Genomic DNA, 20,381 nt, shown 5'->3' on the forward strand with positions numbered 1-20,381 from the left:
AATTTTTGCTGAGATTGTACAGGGCTTTGGTGTGACCACTTTTGAAGTACTTAAACAATTTTGGCTTACCTACCTAAGTAAGGATACACTTTCAAGTGGGTGTAGCATAGACTAATTCCTTGGATTAGGGGGTTATCCTTTGAGGAGGCATTGATGTTTGCCCAATACTCACTGGAGTTTAAAAAAAATGAAAGATGATTTTATTAAGACACAAACGATCCTGTGAACCACTGACAGCGTTGATGCTGAGGGGCTATTTCTAGCTGGACAGCCTAGAACCAAGGGGGATGGTCTTAGAGGAAACAACCATTTAGAACTTAAGATGAGGAGAAATATTTTAACGCACATAATTATAATACCAACACGTGTCTACTGTTTTGTGGCCCATTTGCATAGTAATTATTCCTCAGTACAAATTTTTCCCAAGAGGGGCTGATCAAAGATTTAACACAGACACATTGTGCCTGCAACCCTGGGGGTTATGCTCTGCTGAATGATCTGATTGCAATCTCTACTCGTAGTCCCATTCTGCTTGAGTAGATTTTTGCTTAAGGATCTTGGTCTGAAGCACTTTTATTTTGAATAACACCACCCACGTCACAAGAAGACACAGTCATAGCCCAGTGTCTTTTAGAAGTTGAGAAAATGTTACCCTGTCTAATCCCACCTTCCAACACTAGATTTGTAGATCTGCAGGTCACAGCTCGTTGAATGCGTAATCCAAGCACTGTTTACATGTGATGAAGGTTTCTGTGTCTACCAACCTTTTGGGTAATGAATTCCAGATCCCTACCAGTATCGGTGAAAAGGTTTTCCTCATCTTCCCTCTAATCCTCCAACCAATCACTTTAGATCTATGCCACTTGAATTTTGACCTCTTTGTAAGGAAAATGGGTCATTTCTATTTGCTCTATCTTGGTCCTTCATAATTTTATAAATAATCATCTACCTTCAGTCTCATCTGTTCCAAAGAAATTAGTTGTAGCTTATCCAACGTCTCCTTTCGCACAATTTTCCAGTACTGGCAATGTCACTGTAAATCTCCTCTGAACCCTCTCTAGCACAATCACATCTTTCCTGTAATGTGGTGACCAGAATTGTACATGGTATTCAATCTGTGGCCTAACTGGTATTCTGTAGCATTCCAGCAGAACCTCCTGTATTCTGTGCCTTGGAAAGTGTTCCATAAACCTTTTTGATAAACTTATTGATCCTAATAAGGATCTGTGGATGTCAACTCCAAGGTCCCTTTCACTGTGGTTATAAACTCCAAGGTCTCAACTCCAATTCCAAGATACCACTCACTATCCACCCATTTATTATGTATTCCCATCCCCTGTTGCACATCCCCAAATGCATTACCTTACACTTCTCTGGATTAAATCACATTTTCCATTTTTCTGCCCAACTGACCAGACTGTATATATAATCTTCTCTGGGTAGCACACAGAATTGCTGTGTGATACCAAAGCATTGGGGGTCCCACTGGGCTAGATTAAGGTGGGAGAATCTCTTGGACAGGTTAATGTACTTGCATGTTCATACTTGGCTAATAAACAGCAAGCAAAAGTGTAGGGCAGTGATCATCTCCAACAAGAGAGAGTCTAACAATCTTTCCATGACATTCAATAGCAAGATCATAATTGAATTTGGCATCTTGGGGAGGGTCACCACTTTCTGAAAACTTGCCTTCAACTGCAAGAGCAGGTCACAGGTTGGGTAATCTGTGGTCAGTGTGATCTACCCCCCAAGCCTTATCACCAAGTCAGAATCAGAATGCTCTGCACTAGCCTGAATGAGTCCAGCTCCAGCAATAGTCATGATGCTCAAACCATCCAGAATAGAGCAATCTGATAGATCAGCATCCCATCCACCACCTTAAACATTCATTCCCTCCACTACCAGTGCAACTCAGCTACAGTGTGTACCATCTAAAAGAGTTGGAAATATATTGCTGTTCTGTCATGATCATGGATCAAAATCCTGGAACTCCTTTCCCTGAGAGCACTATGAGGCTACCTCCACTACACAGACAGCAGTAGTTCAAGAAAAGTTTGAAGGGCGTTAATGCTCGTTCCAGTGGCACCTATCTTGCACACACTTTTTGTTTAAAAAGTCAGTATGTTCTACACTGATCTGATTGTTCTACACTGCATCTACATCTGCATGTTCTACACGGAATCTGATTGATTCTGGCCACTGAGATTGTGGAATGCCAAGATAAAGGCTGTTGGTGCCACATTTACAACAGCACAGCTATGCTGGGTAGAATGTGTCATCAGAATCAGGCTTATTATCACTGACGTATGCCGTGAAATTTGTTGTTTTGTGGCAGCAGTACAGTGTGTATTGAATTAGATGTCCATGGTTGCAGGGAAAGTCGGGTATGCTGATGATCAGCATTATGGACCATGTCAGCAAGTACAAATATACTGTGTTGATACCAACTTTTTATCCCCAGATAATCCAGAGTGAGTTCAAACTCTGTCTAGTCTGAGATTGGGCTTTCTGTCCAGTAACATAACCACTAAATATGAAGGATACCCTAAAAGAAAAATCTTCTCTTTGTTGATACCATGTCATTTATTACATGCCCTTTTTTGACCTTCCAACCTCAATGATAGCTCATGTTCAGTTCTGTGATGTCAGAGAGTTGAAACTATTCCATTTTCTATTGATTGTCCATTTATAAGGGTATGAGCAGGACTTCACTCTTCAACTCCCAAAAGGGTGAGTTAAACATTTCCATGAAAAGTCCTGGTGAATATTTGAGTTAGGGCACCTGGCAGCACTATTGTTCTTTTAATGTGCTCTGAGCAAATTTCTTTCTCTATTTTACTCAGACTGGTAACCTGGTTAAAATAGATAATTGACATATCTGATGAAATAGCAGATGGAGAGATCTGATGTAAATTTCACAGTAGTGTTGCTGATAATCATCCTTCCCTTAGTATATTTGTAAAATTGCTTTCATATTTCATTTCTTTTTGTACCTCTGGACCCACTAAACTCCTCCTTGCTCATACAACTCTTTTTAAAACAAAAATGAAGTTGACATAATAAATAGGAAACCCTTTTTGTATTGTGCAGGCTGTGGAGTACTTGGGATCTGAAACCTGTTCGAGAAATTATCTTCCCCAAGTCAAACCGGCCTATTGTCAGGTAAGAATGAGCAAAATATTATCCAAGGTGGGGAAAAAAAACATAGTTCTTTAGTGAGAACTTAAACAAAATAGTTTCTCACAAACACCTTAATCCATGGTTGGCTGTGTGAATGGTGCCACATCCAGTACTAGATGCATGCAGTATGTATCTGGATGCACAGCAAGTGGTACAGATACTAGAGCTCCTGCCTTGTAGCTCCAGTGACAGAGGGTTCAATCCTGACCTCCTGTGCTGTTTGTGTGGAGTTTGCACTTTCTCGCTGTGACCCTGTGGATTTCCTCTGGGAATTGGCTGCATAGATTGTCCCCTGTGTGTATGTGAATGGTAGAATCTGGGGGAGTTGACGGGAATGTGGGGAGAATATTGTGGGTTTAGTTCAAATGGCTGCTTGATGGTTAGCATGGACTCCATGGGCCGAAGGGCCTGTTTCCGTGCTGTGAGGCACTTTAACTCTAGCCTATCCCATATTCTAGGAATAGACTTTAGACCAGAAATTCCTCAGGGAGAACCCAATTTCAATGGGTATGGCCAAGAAATGACTTTTGCACTATTTATTCATGTCTCCTGCACATCTTCTATTTTACTTATCCACATCTGGTAATGACTTCAGCTGCCTAGGTCCTAATTTCGACAATTCCCTCTTTATTTTTATTGTCTCTCTTAAGTAGCTCTTTAAAACCTAATTCTTTGAACAATATTTCACTTAGCTCTCTCACTTCAAAAAAAAACTGCAGCTGCTAGTAATCTGAAATAAAAACAAAATACTTGAAATACTCAGCAGGTAAGGTAGCATCTGTGGGGAGAGAAATAGAAATAATGTTCCAGGTCAATAATGTTTCGACAAGGTTTGGAAGAGTTACAGATCAAACATGTTTTAAATGATTTTCTGTGATTAACAAGGCTTCAACACCCACTCCAAGCTGGCACCACCACTTGTACCATTTGGTATGTGTGGTCTCCATTTTATCACAGACATTCCCTTTTGTTCTTGCTACCACCTCCTCTACAAATTTAAACGTGTTTGATTTCCAACATATCTCATTTCTAATGCAAGGTTATTGACCTGAAACGTTAACTGTATTTCTCTCTCCACAGATGCAGCCTGACCTGCTAAGTATCCTCAGCATTTTCTGATTTCTTTTTTCACAATCCCCTTAAGTGGCTTGGTGTCATATTTTATTTGATAACACCTCTGTGAAGAGTCTTGGAATGTTTTGTGTTAAAATTACTGTATAAATAGAAGTTGTTTGAAAGCTGCCAAATTAACAAATTGGAAACTGTTCTTTGGAGGAGAGTGAACTCTGGTGATCACTGATTGCTGGGTTCTGCTTCGTATGTTTTTGGCTGCTCACCCAGAAAACATACAGTTAAAACAAATGCATATAAAATATAACAGGAAATCCAATCTGACACTGAGATTGCCTTGACTCCCATGTTAACAGTTAAAACATTTAAATTTGTTATAACATTTTGTGCTCAGGTGCAAGAAATTAAAAAGGATCTGAAGGAAAAGTTTTTTCACCCAGAGTGTTTGCAGTCTGGAATGCACTACCTGACAACATAGTGGAGGCAGATATTCTCACAACATTTAGGAAGTATCTGGATGAACACTTGGAATCACCAAGGCCTAGAAGTCTATAGACCAAGTGTTGGTGAAAGGGATTAGTGTAGATGGGTGCTTGATGGTCAGTGTGGACTACTGGATTGAAGGGCCTGTTTCTATGCTGTATGACTTTGTCTCTTCTATTTACTCTTTCTCCATTCCCCCTCTTCCATCTCCGGACTGCATCTCTACCTTGAAGAGCTACCACCAGCCCCTCACTAACTCTAATCCTCTACCTTGTGGTTACTGACTTTCCAGTTCTTCCAATCCCATTGAGGACTGTAGGTCAGACTGAGAGCCTCTGGGTGTTTGGAGTAGGGGAGGCAACTGTGAACAAGATTGTGAGCTCTCTCATTCTGTGCCAAACTTATTCTCACTTCAGTTCTTCCCTGATCCCATTGTACCACAAGAAAATGTGCAGATGTTTTTAGGTCTTCGCCAGTGGTATGCAAATAATGAACACCCGGTGAACACCTACCTCATCTCCTGAGGTTTTGCTAACATATAGAGGACCTTTTAAGTACATTTACGTATCTAACAATAGTAACTATAGTTTGGGCTCCAGGTTGAATTCTGCTTCCCATTTTTTGGCACTTGTCTCTCTGACCCTAGAGCATAACAAGGAACTGCTGTAGATGACTTAGGTGTACATTTGTTCAGCTGTATTTCCAATAGTTAGATAAATCATTGAATTGTTATGGTACAGAAGGATGTCATTTTGGCCCATTTGTCTATGCTGGCTCCTAAAGTTGTAATCTCATTCTCATTATCCCACTGTCTTCCCAAGTGCTTATCCACTGATTGAATCTGTTTCTGCCGTTCTCACACCTCTGAGTAAAACAAAGCTTTTTCCTCAATTCCCCTTGTATCTTTTGCCCAAATTTTCAAATTTGTGTTCCCTGGTCCTTTGAATTATCTGGAATTGGGAACTGCTTTCTTCTGTTTGATCTAAGCCAACCACAATCTTGTAAATCTCTGGCAAATCTTCCTTGATCCTTCTTTGCTCCAACATTAACAACCCCATCTCCAGTCTAACCTTGCAGCTGAAATCCCTCATCCATGGAAACATTCTAATAAATCTTTTTGCCACCTCTCTAAAGAGTGGTTACCAGAATCCCTAGTTGTGGTCTAATCAGTGAACAGTACAGTTCAATGTAATAACTGTGCTTTGTACTCTATGGATCGGTTTAAGTCCAGGATGGCATATGCTGTATTCTTTCAAAATATTCTCCCATTTGCAAGGATTTATGCACATGTACACCCAGGACACTGTTTCTGCACACCCCTCTGTGCTGTTTAGTCAATATTCTCTATCTTTATTCCTTCTGCCAATGTGCATCACTTCACACTTCTCTGTACTAAATATTGTCTGCCCATTCTACCAGCCTATCAGTCTTCCTGCATTTTATTACTGTCTTTCCCATTGTTTACTACACTTTGAAGCTTTGTGTCATTTGTAAGTTTGGAAATGTTACCCACTGTGGCTGATTCTTTTTAATACTGATCAAGCAACACCACTGTCTACCATCTTTGTGTTAACACGGCTCACTGCTTCCTACCTTGAAACCAGTTCCCTATCCATGCTGCTATTGATCATTTAATTTCCTGGGCCTCAGTTTTCCTACTCAGCCTTTTATGAGATTTAATTCTGAAAAGCTGTGTTGTTGACATCTACTGCTTTCCCTTCTTCAATGCTCCCCTAAATCCAGGGGATACAGACCAACAGATTTGGTGGAAAGTTAGTTTCACCATTCACCATCCAATCTGTCTCAATCCCTACTTTCATTTTTCTCTACTGAAAGCTGTCCTCTTAACCTTTTCTTTCTCTTCTATCCTCACCTGAGGAGTTCATGGACCTTTGTCACTAAAATTGAGCCTGCCTTGTTGGTTGACTCTACTGCTTCTCTCCCTTCCCCCAGCCCACCAGGCAAAACTTCTAATGTTTCCAACCTCGGGATATCCCAAAGGGTTTCAGGGGTGATGAAGTAAATTTACTGTGTAGTCTGTTTTGAAAGAAAAGTCCACAAGCTCCCATTTGGCAATATGATGACCATGCTATCTGATTTAGTGGTGTTGCTGAGGAATCAATTTTAGCTAGAACAGTGGGGGGGAAACTGACCCACTTATATGTGGTGCTCATGGTGGCACATTTCTTCATCTGAGATCGTGGTGTGTGGAGTCTAGCTTGAAACAGCAATCTTCTATCTGAAGTGAGAATTTACCACTGAGCTGTACCTCAGCTCTTTCAAATGTTTCAATTGTCAGGTAGGGTTCAAAAAGTGTCCAACACGTCCAAGAGTGCCTGGGTACTTTCTAAGTAAGATGTGAAATTAAATTGCAATTTGTGCAGTGGAGTCTGAGGTTTGAAATGGCTTTCTCCAGGGGGACCTCTTCTGGTCCACCCTGGAATCTGACTGCATGATTTACCATGAAGATTCAGCAGTTGAAGAGCAAATGTGCTGGGTTCCACGTGACTGCAGAGTGAATGTGGAGACATTAAAAATTAATAGAGGGACCTTGTGAAACCAAGCTGCAGCAAAGGACCTTCAGGAGAGAAAAAAACATCAGAAAAGGAAAAATTAAATTGACATTTGTGATTGTAATTTTTGCTGTGCTGCGGGTCAGCAGACAGATACAAGGCCTTGATCACCAGCAACATTTTGATAAAAGTGCCCTTGACTTTCATGGTTTTGATCTTTCTTTTCTCATGCAGTCTGACGTTCTCCTGTGATGGCCATCACCTCTACACAGCGAACATCGATGGCACTGTCATAGCGTGGTGTCGCAAAGACCAACAGCGGATGAAGCTCCCCATATTCTTTTCCTTCCTAAGCAGTTATGCAGCTGGATGAAAACTAACCTGCAGATTTGTTTGTACCAGTCACTGTGCACATAACAGAGCCTGCAGTGCTCTTGTGGTTGGGGGTGGGGTGAGGGGAAGATGGGGAAAATGAAAAGTTCCCTCCCTATATGTAAATATTCCAAGTGCAGAGAATACCCATAAAAGGATCAGGTGTTTTCCCCGTTCATCAGAACAAGATGGAGCATGAAAACTAAACCATAGAGCAGATTTCATCACTGCAGTCTGCCACCTTCCTGTTCCTTGACTTTGTCACATATGCAGTCCTTCAAAGTACTGTCAGTTTGTAACTAACAAACTTAAGACTAAACAACTCCAATTTAAATTTGATGTAAATTATGCAATGTGTCAGGTTGTAAGATTTAAAGTGCAATATTTTCTACTTGAGAATCTCCCAAGTTTTGCATACAGTGCGCATGAGACCAAGCAGGTTAATGAGGTACAAGAATAATGAAATCATTTACATAAAAGCATGGAAATATCTATGTTAAAGCACCTTAAAACAATGTTTGTGCACGCAGCATCTGTCGACATCTGCCTTGAACGTTTACAATTCACCTTTGCAAGTTCTGCCATTTCTCATGCCTTTCCTCAAAAAAATAAAATCACACTTTGTAATAATTTGATATGATCCAGATTGTAACTTTTTATACCTAGCATTAAGCAGACCCTAAATTGAGAGAAGGATTCACTTAACTGGTGCTTGCCGGATTGCATGAAAGGATAAATGTGTCTTAAACTGAGTGGATGTGCATATAACAGTTCAGAAAATTATGTTGGCTTTATTGAAGACCCAGTACTGGTGTCAATTAGATTGTTTATGGTCAGGCTGTTCCCCACTCGTGTGGTTAAATATATAACCACTTATTTAACTGGAAGGCACATATTCTCAATCTTGACTGCAACTTCCCTCTGAAAATTGTCTTTTGTGTACTGTCCTTAATCATATTTAAAAATAGTGTTAGAAAATGTGCATTTTGCAAGTTTTTTGAAGAGCTAGTTTGTCAGTTGTTTTGCTGATATATAAAACTTTGGCAAGCTTGTAACTTATTAATTTACAAAATTCATGAAACCAGTGTTCCTCAGACTTTGAACGTGAGCATTTGCTGTCTTTTGTACTTATTCCCTATATATCTGTACAAAGTATTTGTGATGAATATTTGAACATTAAATTAATTATAATCTGAGAATTCTACAATTTTTCCTAACAGACTTTTATTCCAAACATTTATTAAAGTTTTAAGTCAGCAAAGGTTGACCTCGAAGCACTCTTAAGGTTCTTGTGGCCCTCTACACATATCCTACCTTTTGTTGTTTATTTCCTCAGTTGCTCTCCCCTAAAAAAAATTGGGCCACACCTTCCACCCCTATGCCAGCACTTATACTGGGATTTGACTGAGTAACTAAGTCCCTGTGTTGTTATTGACCTGTTCTGACATTGGCACCTTCTGCCTGATTATGGCCACCCTTGTGCTGCTCCAGTGGAATCCATCGAGACAGAACTGTTTTCCACTACTCAGCATTAAACCAGGCAAACAATGAGTGGGAGAGATTGGCTGCTGGGGGGAAGAAAAGTTATTTTATTATTTATTGTCAGTGTTTTAATTTCTGGTGTGTGACAGTTGCCCTGTGAGTGCAGCCGGCTGTCTCTGCTGGGACAGCCCCATGCTGAATTGGGCCGTCATGCAGTGTTAGGAGTCAGGCTCCCAGCGGATGACTATGCTGGTTCCTTGCTGGAACAAGCAGTAGGGCCAGGGGCAGCCAGTGATTTTTGGGGCAATGGAAGATCTGCCTTGTTATCTTACACTTCACTGGAATGAATTGCATCCTGCCCACCGGAATGAAGACGTCGATGCCTTCCTATCTCCTTCCTCACTGTCAACTTGTGTATTGCCGGCATATTTTTTAATCTTCCTTATATTTCAGTATGTTAATAAAGAAGCTCTGAAGGTGAAGTTACAGGACTAGCAGTCAGATTTTTGGACCATTAATCCAGAGACATGAGTTCAAGTCCCACATTGCTGGGGGATTTCAATTCAAGGTATTAAGTAAATCTGGACTTTTTTTTATATATAAAAAGCTAGTCTCTGTAATGATGGACACAAGACTACTGGGTTGTTGTTAAAGACCCACTTGATTCAGGGGAGGAAGTCTGCCATCCTCACCTGGTCTGGCCTCCATGCAACTCCAGGCCCACCCCATGTGGCTGACTCCACAGTCCAGGGGCAGTTAGGGATTGACAATAAATTGCCAGCAACATCCACATTTCACGGATTATTTCTCTTTAAAATTCACATAAAACAGTGCATTTACAATGAGCCCTGTGGAGCCCACTGATTCTGTGCACTTCTGGTCATCGCACTATGGGAAGGACTTGGTTGCACAGGGGAGGTTGTAGAGATTTACCAGGATGTTGCCCAGGATGGAGCAGTAAGATTGGATGGGGTGGATTTATTATCCTTGAAGTGGAAGAGGCTGAGGGGGCGACCTGATCGAAGTTTACAAAATAATGAGAGGCATAGATAGTAAGAAACTTTTCTCCATGGCAGGGAGGTCTAAGACCACACAGCTGAGGAATAAGGGGTTTAGGGGAGATCAGATGAAGAATTTGTCACTCAGGAGTGTGGTTGCAATTCGGAATGCACTACCTGATACGGTGGCAGAAGCAACATTTCTCTCAGTATTTAAGAAGCATCTGGACAAGCACATGAATCACCAAGGCGTTGTAGACTACGGACTTTGGTAAATGAGATTAGTACAGGTGGGCAGTGTGGATACGGTAAGCTGAAGAGACTTTCTATGCTGTGTCACTCTATACAACCTTCCAGTTTCTAAAACACCCATTCATCATGACCACCCACTACTCAAGCCAATTTTGGACCCAACTTGCCACTTTACCTTGAATCACCTGGGCTTTTACTTTTCTGATCTAACCAAAATTTCTACTCTCCTTGACTCTTCTTGCTAGGTTCAACATGAGTTGCCCTGAACAGATCAATGTTGACTGTGCTTGATTTAACCTGTGCCCCTCTAAATGGGGATTTGCCCCTCAATCTTTCTCTAATAATTTGCCCACCACTGATGTTTGGATGACCAGTGCTAATTATCCAGTTCTTTCCCTTTATCCCTTTTTTCCCATATTTGGAAGCCTTGTGTTCTCCAGCCAGAGTGTGGGTAGCCAGAAGAAAATGATGGTCATATCACTGCTGGCTGCCTGCCCCTGGCCCATGCTATTTGTTCCAGTGTGACTGTCAGCATAGGCTTCTGCTGGGAGCCTGACTCCCAACACCTCGGGATAACCCATTGCAACATGGGCACTGCCAGTGTAGGCCGCCAGCTGCACTGTTTCTCAATAGTCTGGGATTTCATTTGGATCTGACAATCTATCTACTCTTAAAGTTGCTGAACTCAATCTTCTCTCTCTAATTGTATCCTATATTTAAGGTTTGGATAGTTGAAATCCCTATTGTTGGTGAGTTAATATTTTCATACTTAACCATTCCCTCTTCTATCTCCAAACTGTTTTGGGGTCCATGTTACATCCCAGCAGTGCAGTGCCCTTTGTTTTGTTTCAGCCCTCATGGTTTCATGTGTTGGTCTTTGTAGCATATCTCTCCTTGCACCTGTAAGTGTTGCTTTAATCATTATTGCTACCATGCCCCTCTTAGTCTGAAAACTGTACCTGGGAATGATGAGTTGAAATTCTTGCCCTTAAAGAGCACGTTTTAGTTCTTTTTTAAAGTTATTCATTTTTTTGGGATATGGGCATCATTGGTGAGGCCAGTATTATTTACCCATCGCTGGTTGTCCCTGAACAGTGGCTTGTTAGGCCATTTTGAGAGGATGTGTTAAGAATTGACCACTTAGTTGTGGGTATGGAGCACATACAGGCCAGTCTGTGCAAGGATGGCAGATTTCCTCCCCTGAGGGATGATAGTCAACCAGGTGGGGTATTTGTCAATGACAATTTAATAGTTTTGTGGTCATCATTGCTAATTTTAATCCCAGATTATTAATTGAATATTCAATTCCACATCTGGCATTTGAAACATTCTCTGGATTGTCTGGGACTGGGTTCCTAGTCCAGTAATTTAACAACATTGTCACATTTCCAAATGTCTTCATGTGCCCTTGGTTCATTGGTCTCATTTGCTAGACTCCATGTAGTGTAGAATCTACCAGTTTTTACTTCCTATGCCTTTCATATTTGGTTTCTTGTCCAATTTTGCCTCAATCCTGTCTGAAATTACTCTTAGATTCCCAGCCCCTTAGCAAACTAGTTTAAACCTTATTCCATGGGATTAGTAAATCTGCCCACAAGGAAGTCTGTTCTAACCCTCGGAGGATGTAATCTGTCTGGGTTACATGGGTCTTCCTGGTCCAAGAATCTGATGTCCTCCTTGCACCATCTCATCAGCCCATCATCTGTACTATCTTTCTGTTCAATCAAGTTCCCAATTGTCCTATATTGTATTGGACATTTTAACGGGGAAAACGCTCTCCCTTTTTGCCATCTAGGGGCATCTTGGAATATAAAGGTTTAGTCCTGGAGTTGGAGGGAAGGAAGGGGAGGCAGAGTGTGGGGGTCAGGGGGAGGTGAGGAAAGATGAGGGATGACGGTGGGTGTGAGGAACTTGGGTGAGTGGGAGAGGGTGGGGTGGGAGTGGGAGAGGGAATGATGAGGAAGCAGATGGATACTAGAAGTGGATGGGAAGGCAGTGGAGAGATGAGGGGGAGAGATTGAGATAGTGGGGGGGGGGTAATGGGAAAGAGAACAGGATGGTGGGTTTGGGGGGTGGAAAGGGTGGTGGGAATGGGGAGGGTGGGGTATTGTGAGGATGGGTAGGACAAAGAGCGGCTGTGAAGTGAGGTGTGGTCGGCCAGGTGGGGGTGAGGGAGGTGGGACTACAGCGAGGCGGAACAAGGGGCAGTGGAATATGTGGGGAAAGAGGGCTGAGGGGTGGAAGAACGGGGGCAAGAAGAGAGATGTGGTGTGGCCTGCAGCCAATGTTGGGATGGGAGGGGTGGCGGGGACAAAATTAAAAGGCGAACTCTCCTCCCTGCTCGACCCATTTTCCTATATAATATTCATGATCCGAGCACCCAACCTGAACGCATGGAGAGCGGAACGATTCTGCGGCTATTTGTTTGATCCCTCTGGGACAAACACACACTCGGAGCCGATGGTCAGGTCAGCCACACATCCACAAAGTTTAAATTCTGAAATGTTTAAATTATCTTCAAAAAAAGTGTCCTGTCTCTTTTCACGGCCTGTTTTATTTTAAAAGAAAGTATTATTTACATATTTACACCATTTTCAAATCAAAACATTATCATCCTTGTCCAGGATGCGCTCCAACCTTCACGGTATCCACCGGTCCCAGATGGCCTGTGCCTGCTCACCGCCTGCCCCCTCCTCTGCCCGTCCCTCTTCCCTACTTGTCCCTCTCCTCCAACTGCCCCTGCTCACTGCCTGTCCCGTTTGAAGTCCAATATTGGCAATTCACTGGCCTCTCGTACTCAGAGTATTACTGCCTTTCGGTTCCTGAATGTTTAATCTCTTTGCTGGCTCTCGGTCACCTGTCCACAAGATCACATCTCTGTCCCATGACTATTGTTTTACACTTGCAACGTCAATAAAGAGTTACAGGAGAGACGGAATGCGTTCCCTTGGTGTCTGGTTTCTTGACGGATTTCTGTGGACAGATTTAGTTCGACAGGAAACCCAGAAATAAAAACAGAAAGTGCAGGAAACACTCAGCAGGTCAGGCAGCATCTGTGGAGAAACGAGATTAACATCTCAGATGAAGAGACTCTCCGTTCGCTTCCATGAAACCAGATCTTTCCTGTCTCGAACTCCTCACAGCGATTAGTTATGCAACTGCCTTCCTCGGCTACTGCTTCCTGGCACTCAAAACTGTCTTCAGCTCTAGTGACTGGGGCGATTCCAGCCCTCTCGTTGAAGTGCCTTTGCAAACCTGCCCGTTTTTTCAGTCTCTTGTACAGTTTATGTATAATTCATGTTCTGTATGTTGTCTGAATCTACGAGCCCGTGATGCTGCTGCAAGTTTTTCACTGTACCTGTACCTCACTGTACTTGTGCACATCACAATAAACTCGACTTGACTAGCTCACGCTGCTCTGCTATGTGATGGTATCATTCTGAATCCAGTGGAAACCGGGAGTTGTCCGCCGCGGGTTTAATTTAAAAGCATATTCTTGGTAATGATCTTAATTTGATATCAAAATGGTGGTGTGAAAAGTAAACGTGGCTGCGAACACGAGTGGGCGGGAGCTGGAATGGGCGGTGGTCTTGGAGAGAAGACAACGGTGAGAATTCCAACCATGTAGGAATCAGCAACTCCCGAGAGATTCATGGGGCAATCCCGGGGGGGGGGGTCCGAAATCATGAGACAATTTAGAGTCTCAGAGGTTCATGGAGACACAAGATAGGCTGCAGACACTGGGAAAACTGGGATCTGGAGCAACAAGCGAGGAACTCGGCGGAGATTCGTTATAAAAGCTCCAAAGGTTGTGAAAACAACGCACACACAACGCTGGAGGAACTCAGCGGGTCGGGCAGCGTCTGTGGAGGGAGATGGACGGTCGACGTTACGGGTCGAGACCCTTCATCAGGACATCGACCGTCCATCTCCCTCCACAGACGCTGCCCGACCCGCTGAGTCCCTCCGCGTGTTGCTCCGGCTTCCAGCAGCTGCAGAATCTCTTGCGCCGAGGGTTGGCTGAAGTCAGTCCGGCGAAGGAAGACTTTGCTGGGGGGGGGGGGGGGGGGGGGGGGGGGGGGGTGGGGGGGGGGGACTTGGGGGGGGGGGGGGGGGGGGGGGGGGGGGGGGGGGGGGGGGGGGGGGGGGTGGGGGGGGGGGGGAGACTTTGCTAGGGGGGGGGGGGGGGAGACTTTGCTGGGGGGGGGCGGGGGGGGAGACTTGCGGGGGGGGGGGGGGAGGACTTTGCTGGGGGGGGAGACTTTGCTCGGGGCGAGGGAGACTTTGCCTGGGGGGGAGGGAGACTTTTGCTGGGGGGGAGGGAGGGGACTTTGCTGGGGGGGGGGGGAAGGGGGAGACTTGCGGCTGGGGGGGGGAGGGAGCTTGCTGGGGGGGAGAAATTTGCTGGGGTGGGGAGGAGACTTGCTGGGGGGGGGGAAGCGCGACAGGCGCCACTTTCACCGTGGATGTCGCTTCTGCGGGCGGTTCCTCAGGGGCCAGGACTCTGCTTCGGGGGGGGGGTGGGGGGTGTGGGGCAGGAGAGACCGCAACCCCCTCGTACCCTGAGAGGGGGGGGGCTTCGGCTGGGCGCCTTTTGCCCGCAGAATAAACCTCACCCCCCCCCCCCCAGTTACGTAGAAGTGGTGAGAAGGGGAGTGGGGTCAGCTGCCGGAGTGGAGAGTGTTGATTGGTGCTGCTCGCTGCTCCTGACACGGTTGGAACCATCTCCCCCTCTGCTGAGAACCTTCCCCTTCCCACTGGTCGCAGGCTGAGCCCGGGACCGCTCTGGGGAATATCCCCCCCCAGCAGGAGGAGAGCGGACGGGCAGCCCCCGGCAGTGACAGCAGCAATGTGGATGTGAGAGAGACGGGAGGGGGTGGGCGACCATGGCGGGCGGGGTCTGAGCTGCTCGGGGCGGCGGAGAGCGGCGCTTCTGCCTTGGGGGAGGCGGATCTCGGAGCCGGCGGCGTGAGGAAGCGAGGAGCGACCCGGTGCCGGGGTAAGTCCAGCCTCGCCCGGCCCGGTGTGACTGTAGACCCGAGGGTCCCCGCGTCTCCCCCCCGGGCCACGTGTGGGGGGCGGAGGGGTCGGGGGGGGGGGGAGGTCGCCCGCTCCTGGGGGGGCAGGCGGGGGAGCGGTGCATCTTTCACGGGGTACTTTTACCGTCCTGCTGGGTGAACTTCCAGCTGCCGGGTGGAGTTACCACCAACCCCCACCGCCCCCCCCCGATCTCTGGGCCATTGTTCCTCCTCTGACTGCGGGCGGTGCGGGCCGAGTCCTGGGCTCACATTGGTGAAGCGTGGCTGCGAGGAAATGTGTTTCTTCTGGCTCCGTGAGGCGGAGTCCCCGGCCGCAGCTCCCTCTCTCCGTCTCCCCCCCCCTCGCTCCCCCTCTCTCGCCCCCCCCCTCGCTCCCACCTCGACTCTCTCACCCCCCCTTCGCTTCCCCCTCTCTCCCCCCCCTCGCTCCCCTCTCTCCGCCCCCCTCGCTCCCCCTCTCTCCCCCCCTCGCGCCCCCTCTCTCCCATCCACTTCTCCCGCTCTCTACCCCCCTGGCTCCCCTCTCTCCCCCAGCTTGCTCCCCCTTACTCTCCCCCCCTTGCTCCCCCTCGTCGCCCCCCCTTGCTCCCCTCTCTCCCCCCCCTTGCTTCCCCCTCTCTCCCCCCCTTGCTCCCCCTCTTCTCCCCCCCTTGCTCCCCCTCTCTCCCCCCCCTTGCTCCCCCTCTCTCCCCCCCCTTGCTCCCCCTCTCTCCCCCCCCTTGCTCCCCTCTCTCCCCCCCCTTGCTCCCCCTCTCTCCCCCCCCTTGCTCCCCCTCTCTCCCCCCCCTTGCTCCCCCTCTCTCCCCCCCCTTGCTCCCCCTCTCTCCCCCCCCTTGCTCCCCTCTCTCCCCCCCTTGCTCCCCCTCTCTCCCCCCCCTCTCTCCCCCTCTCTCCCCCCCCTTGCTCCCCCTCTCTCCCCCCTGCTCTCCCCCTCGCTCCCCCTCTCTCCCCTCTCTCCCCTCTCTCACCCTCTCTCACCCCTTTCTCTCCCCCTCTCTCCCCCTTGCTCCCCCTCTCTCCCCTTGCTCCCCGCTCCCCCCTTGCTCCCCCTCTCTCCCCCCCTTGCCTCCCCTCTCTCCCCCCCCTTGCTCCCCTCTCTCCCCCCCCTTGCTCCCCCTCTCTCCCCCCTCCTGTATCCCGAGAGCTCCCCCTCTCTCCCCCCTCTCTCCCCCCCTCGCTCCCCCTCTCTCCCCCCCCTCTCCCCTCTCTCCCCCCCCTCGCTCCCCCTCTCTCCCCCCCCTCGCTCCCCCTCCTCCCCCCCTCGCTCCCCCTCTCTCCCCCCCTCGCTCCCCCTCTCTCCCCCCCTCGCTCCCCCTCTCTCCCCCCTCGCTCCCCCTCTCTCCCCCCCCTCGCTCCCCCTCTCTCCCCCCCTCGCTCCCCCTCTCTCCCCCCCCTCTCTCCCCCCTCTCCCCCCCCCTCGCTCCCCCTCTCTCCCCCCCCTCGCTCCCCCTCTCTCCCCCCCCTCGCTCCCCCCCTCTCTCCCCCCCCTCGCTCCCCCTCTCTCCCCCCCTCGCTGCCCCTCTCTCCCTCCCCCTCGCTCCCCTCTCTCCCCCCCCCGCGCTCCCCCTCTCTCCCCCCCTCGCTCCCCCTCTCTCCCCCCCCTCGCTCCCCCTCTCTCCCCCCCTCGCTCCCCCCTCTCTCTCCCCCCCCTCGCTCCCCCTCTTCTCCCCCCCTCGCTCCCCCTCTCTCCCACCCTCGCTCCCCCTCTCTCCCCCCCTCGCTCCCCCTCTCTCCCCCCCTCGCTCCCCCTCTCTCCCCCCTCGCTTCCCTCCTCTCTCCCTCTGTCCCCCCTCGCTTCCCTCCTCTCCCCCCCCTCTCCCCCATCTCCCCCCCTCTCCCCCTCGCTCCCCCCTCAGCTCCCCCCCTCTCCCCCCTCGCTCCCCCCTCTCCCCACCCTCTCCCCCCCCTCTCCCCCCCTCTCCGCCCCCTCATCCCCCCCTCTCCCCCCCTCGCTCCCCCCCCTCGCTCCCCCCTCTCCCCCCCTCTCCCCCCCCGTCGCTCCCCCCCCTCTCCCCCCTCCTCCCCCCTCGCTCCCCCCTCTGCCCCCCACCCTCCCCCTCTCCCCCCCCCTCTCCCCCCCCCCTCCCCCCCCCCTCTCCCCCCCCCCCCCTCTCCCCCCCCCTCTCCCCCCCCCCCTCTCCCCCCCCCCCTCTCCCCCCCCCCCCTCGCTCCCCCTCTCCCCCCCCTTCCCCCCCCCCGTAAGTTTTGTGAATTTTCAACCAGTTCAACCCCACCCCATAGAACATAGAACACTACAGCACAGTACAGGCCCTTCGGCCCATGATGTGCTGACATTTTATCCTGCTCTAAGATCTATCCAACCCTTCCCTCCCACATAGCCCTCCATTTCTCTATCATTCATGTATCTAAGAGTCTCTTAAATGTCCCTAATGTATCTGCCCCCACAACCTCTGCCGGCAGTGCGTTCCACGCACCCACCACTGTGTAAAAAAAACTTACCCCTGACATCCCCCTTACACCTTCCTCCAATCACCTTAAAATTATGTCCCCTCGTGTTAGTCATTGTCGCACTGGGAAAAAGTCTCTGACTGTCCACTCGATCTATGCCTCTAAAATGTTTCATTGTCCAGTAATGATTTTATTCCCCCTCCTAATCCTTTTGGTAAATCTGCCTCTCCAGGTGCTGGGTGTTTTTGCTCCCCTCTGCTGTTGGGTTTTATCTGTGGGTGCACATCACCCCACCACCCTCCCCGTGCACAAATGCAGCCTCTTCCACCGTGGAAGTCCCTGCGCTGGGACAGAACCCCCCACCTCACCCCCTCTCCCACACATTCCCAACATTTCACCATCCAGCGCAACGCGAGGGATCCCCGAGGTAGATAAAATGGGGCCGGAGGGCGAGGCCAATCCTGTGGCTGGACGGTGTCTCCTGGGATGATGGGCGCGAAGCCTTGGTGCCTCTTGGCAAGGCGTCGATCCCTGGTGCCGACCTGTGCATCCGATGTATTTCCTTCAAAAGCCATTCCAGATCTAAACTCCTCACCTGGGCATGACTCTACAGAGTACTTTCATGTCATAAATAAACTCCCCTTCCCTTGGTCTTCTGGAACTAACCTTGCACAGATTCCCCTCCAGTTAGGCATCTCTGACCAGTGGGGATGGGTTTTACTATTTTACTTCAAACATTGTTTTACTGAAGTATTGGCATTGGTTTATTATTGTCACTTGTACCGAGGTACAGTGAAAAACTTGTCTTGCAAACCGATCGTACAGGTCAATTCATTACACAGTGCAGTTACATGAGTCAGTATGGACGGCGTTGATGTAGTACAGGTAAAAACAATAACAGTGTAGAGTAAAGTGTCACAGCTACAGAGAAAGTGCAGTGCAATAAGGTGCAAGGTCACAACAAGGTAGATCGTGAGGTCAGAGTCCATCTCATTGTATAAGGGAACTGTTCAATAGTCTTATCACAGTGGGATAGAAGTTGTCCTTGAGCCTGGTGGTACGTGCCCTCAGGCTCCTGTTATCTTCTACCCGATGGAAGAGTAGAGAAGAGAGAATGTCCCGGGTGGGTGGTGTCTTTGATTACACTGGCTGCTTCACCAAGACAAGCAGCCAGTCATAATCAAAGACGCCACCCACCTGAGACAAGTCTCAGATTGTCTCCCCATAACCATCTCATCGATGGGAATTTTCTTTTAATCATTTTTTGCCCAGAGGAGGTGAGGGTGAGCTGCCTAACCCTCCTTCCAGTGAAGGTGCTCCCACAGTGCAGAAGGGGAGTTCATAGTCATCGACCTTTGCAGCTCAGAAACAGGCCCTTTGGTCCAATCAGTCCGTGCTGGCCAAGTTGGCTAACTGAGCTAGTCCCCACTTGTCTGCCTTTGGCCCATATCCCTCTAAACCTTTCCTCTCCATGTCCAAATGTCTCTTAAATGTTGTAATTGTACCCGCCTCGGCCACTTCCCTTTGGCAGCTCGCTCCACCCTTCTTGGGACCCTTTTAATCTTTCCCCTCTCACTTAAACCTATGCCCTCTAGTTGTGACTCCCCTCCCTAGGGAAAGATTGGCTATTCACCTTATCTTATGCCCCTTATGCTATTATACACCTCAGTAAGGTTGCCCCCTCATGCCCTGCTACGCTCCAGGGAAAAATGTCCCATCCTCTCCTTGTAACTCAAACCTTCCAGTCCAGTGAATCCTCATAAGTCTTTTTTTGCACCCTTCCAGTTTAATGACATCCATCCAATAGGACGGCGACCAGATCTGTACACAGTACTCTATCAAATGTGGCCTTGCCAATGTCTTGTACAACTGTAACATGAGTTCCAGGACTTGGGTCAATAATGATGAAGGAACAGGGATATATTTCCAAGCGGTGTGGAATTTGGAACCTGTAGGTGGTGGTGCCCACTTCTTCTCAGAGAAGATCTGGACGTGGTATTGCATGTCAACTTGCATTTATATAGCACCTTGCTGTTGTAAACATCCCACAGTACTTTGCAGGAGCACAATGAAAGGAAACTTGACAATAGACCACACGAGGTATCAATAGCCGAGCCAAAGTTAGGTTTTGTGTATTGCCAATGGAGGAGTGAAAGGTAGAAAGGTTTAGTGAGAGAATACCAGTGTTTCCGTGCCTTATAGCTGAAGGCACAGTTGTCAGAGGTAAAGTCATGGAAACTGGGGACCTGCAAGATGCCAGAGAACACAAGTGATAGGTGGTCAGGATGTGGGGTGAATTTGGTAGCTGATTTTGGATAGGTGCTGGCTAGCCAGGAGAGATTGGAATGAAAGTAGCATGGGCAAGAATGATGCATCGTAGGATCATGAGGTGGGGGCAGGGACAAGCAGAGTTACAAAGTGGAAGTAGGCAGTACTGATGACAGGATATGGCATTGGAATCCTGAAGATAAATTGGATGCCATGATGGGAGTGTCGTTCACCCTGAGATGGTGGCCAGTGAGGAGGGTGGAATCAGGGTTCAGGGCTTGAAAATGGCTTCTAGTTGTGGCCTGTTAATGTGG

The 20,381-nt window shown here is 48.3% G+C and overlaps 2 protein-coding genes across 6 annotated transcripts in view; both read left to right on the top strand.

Moving 5' to 3' along the window:
- lyst (lysosomal trafficking regulator) overlaps positions 1-8,826 on the top strand; it is a 176,873-nt gene extending 168,047 nt beyond the window's left edge. For all 3 annotated transcript variants that reach the window (XM_052024060.1, XM_052024062.1, XM_052024061.1), the window contains 2 exons: positions 3,091-3,162; positions 7,482-8,826. In XM_052024060.1, the coding sequence (XP_051880020.1) occupies positions 3,091-3,162; positions 7,482-7,620 (211 nt within the window). In that variant the 3' untranslated portion in view covers positions 7,621-8,826. The remainder of the gene's footprint in view (positions 1-3,090; positions 3,163-7,481) is intronic.
- A 6,070-nt stretch (positions 8,827-14,896) lies between these two features.
- Positions 14,897-20,381, top strand: part of LOC127574770 (guanine nucleotide-binding protein G(I)/G(S)/G(O) subunit gamma-4) — a 29,597-nt gene continuing 24,112 nt past the window's right edge. For 2 of the 3 annotated variants that reach the window (XM_052024076.1, XM_052024077.1), the window contains exon 1: positions 14,897-15,350. The gene's annotated coding sequence lies outside the window, so the exon portion shown is untranslated. The remainder of the gene's footprint in view (positions 15,351-20,381) is intronic. The other variant, XM_052024075.1, reaches the window with a different exon arrangement.

The sequence above is a fragment of the Pristis pectinata genome, chromosome 10 (genome assembly GCF_009764475.1).
Source record: "Pristis pectinata isolate sPriPec2 chromosome 10, sPriPec2.1.pri, whole genome shotgun sequence".
Classification (NCBI taxonomy): Eukaryota; Metazoa; Chordata; class Chondrichthyes; order Rhinopristiformes; family Pristidae; genus Pristis; species Pristis pectinata.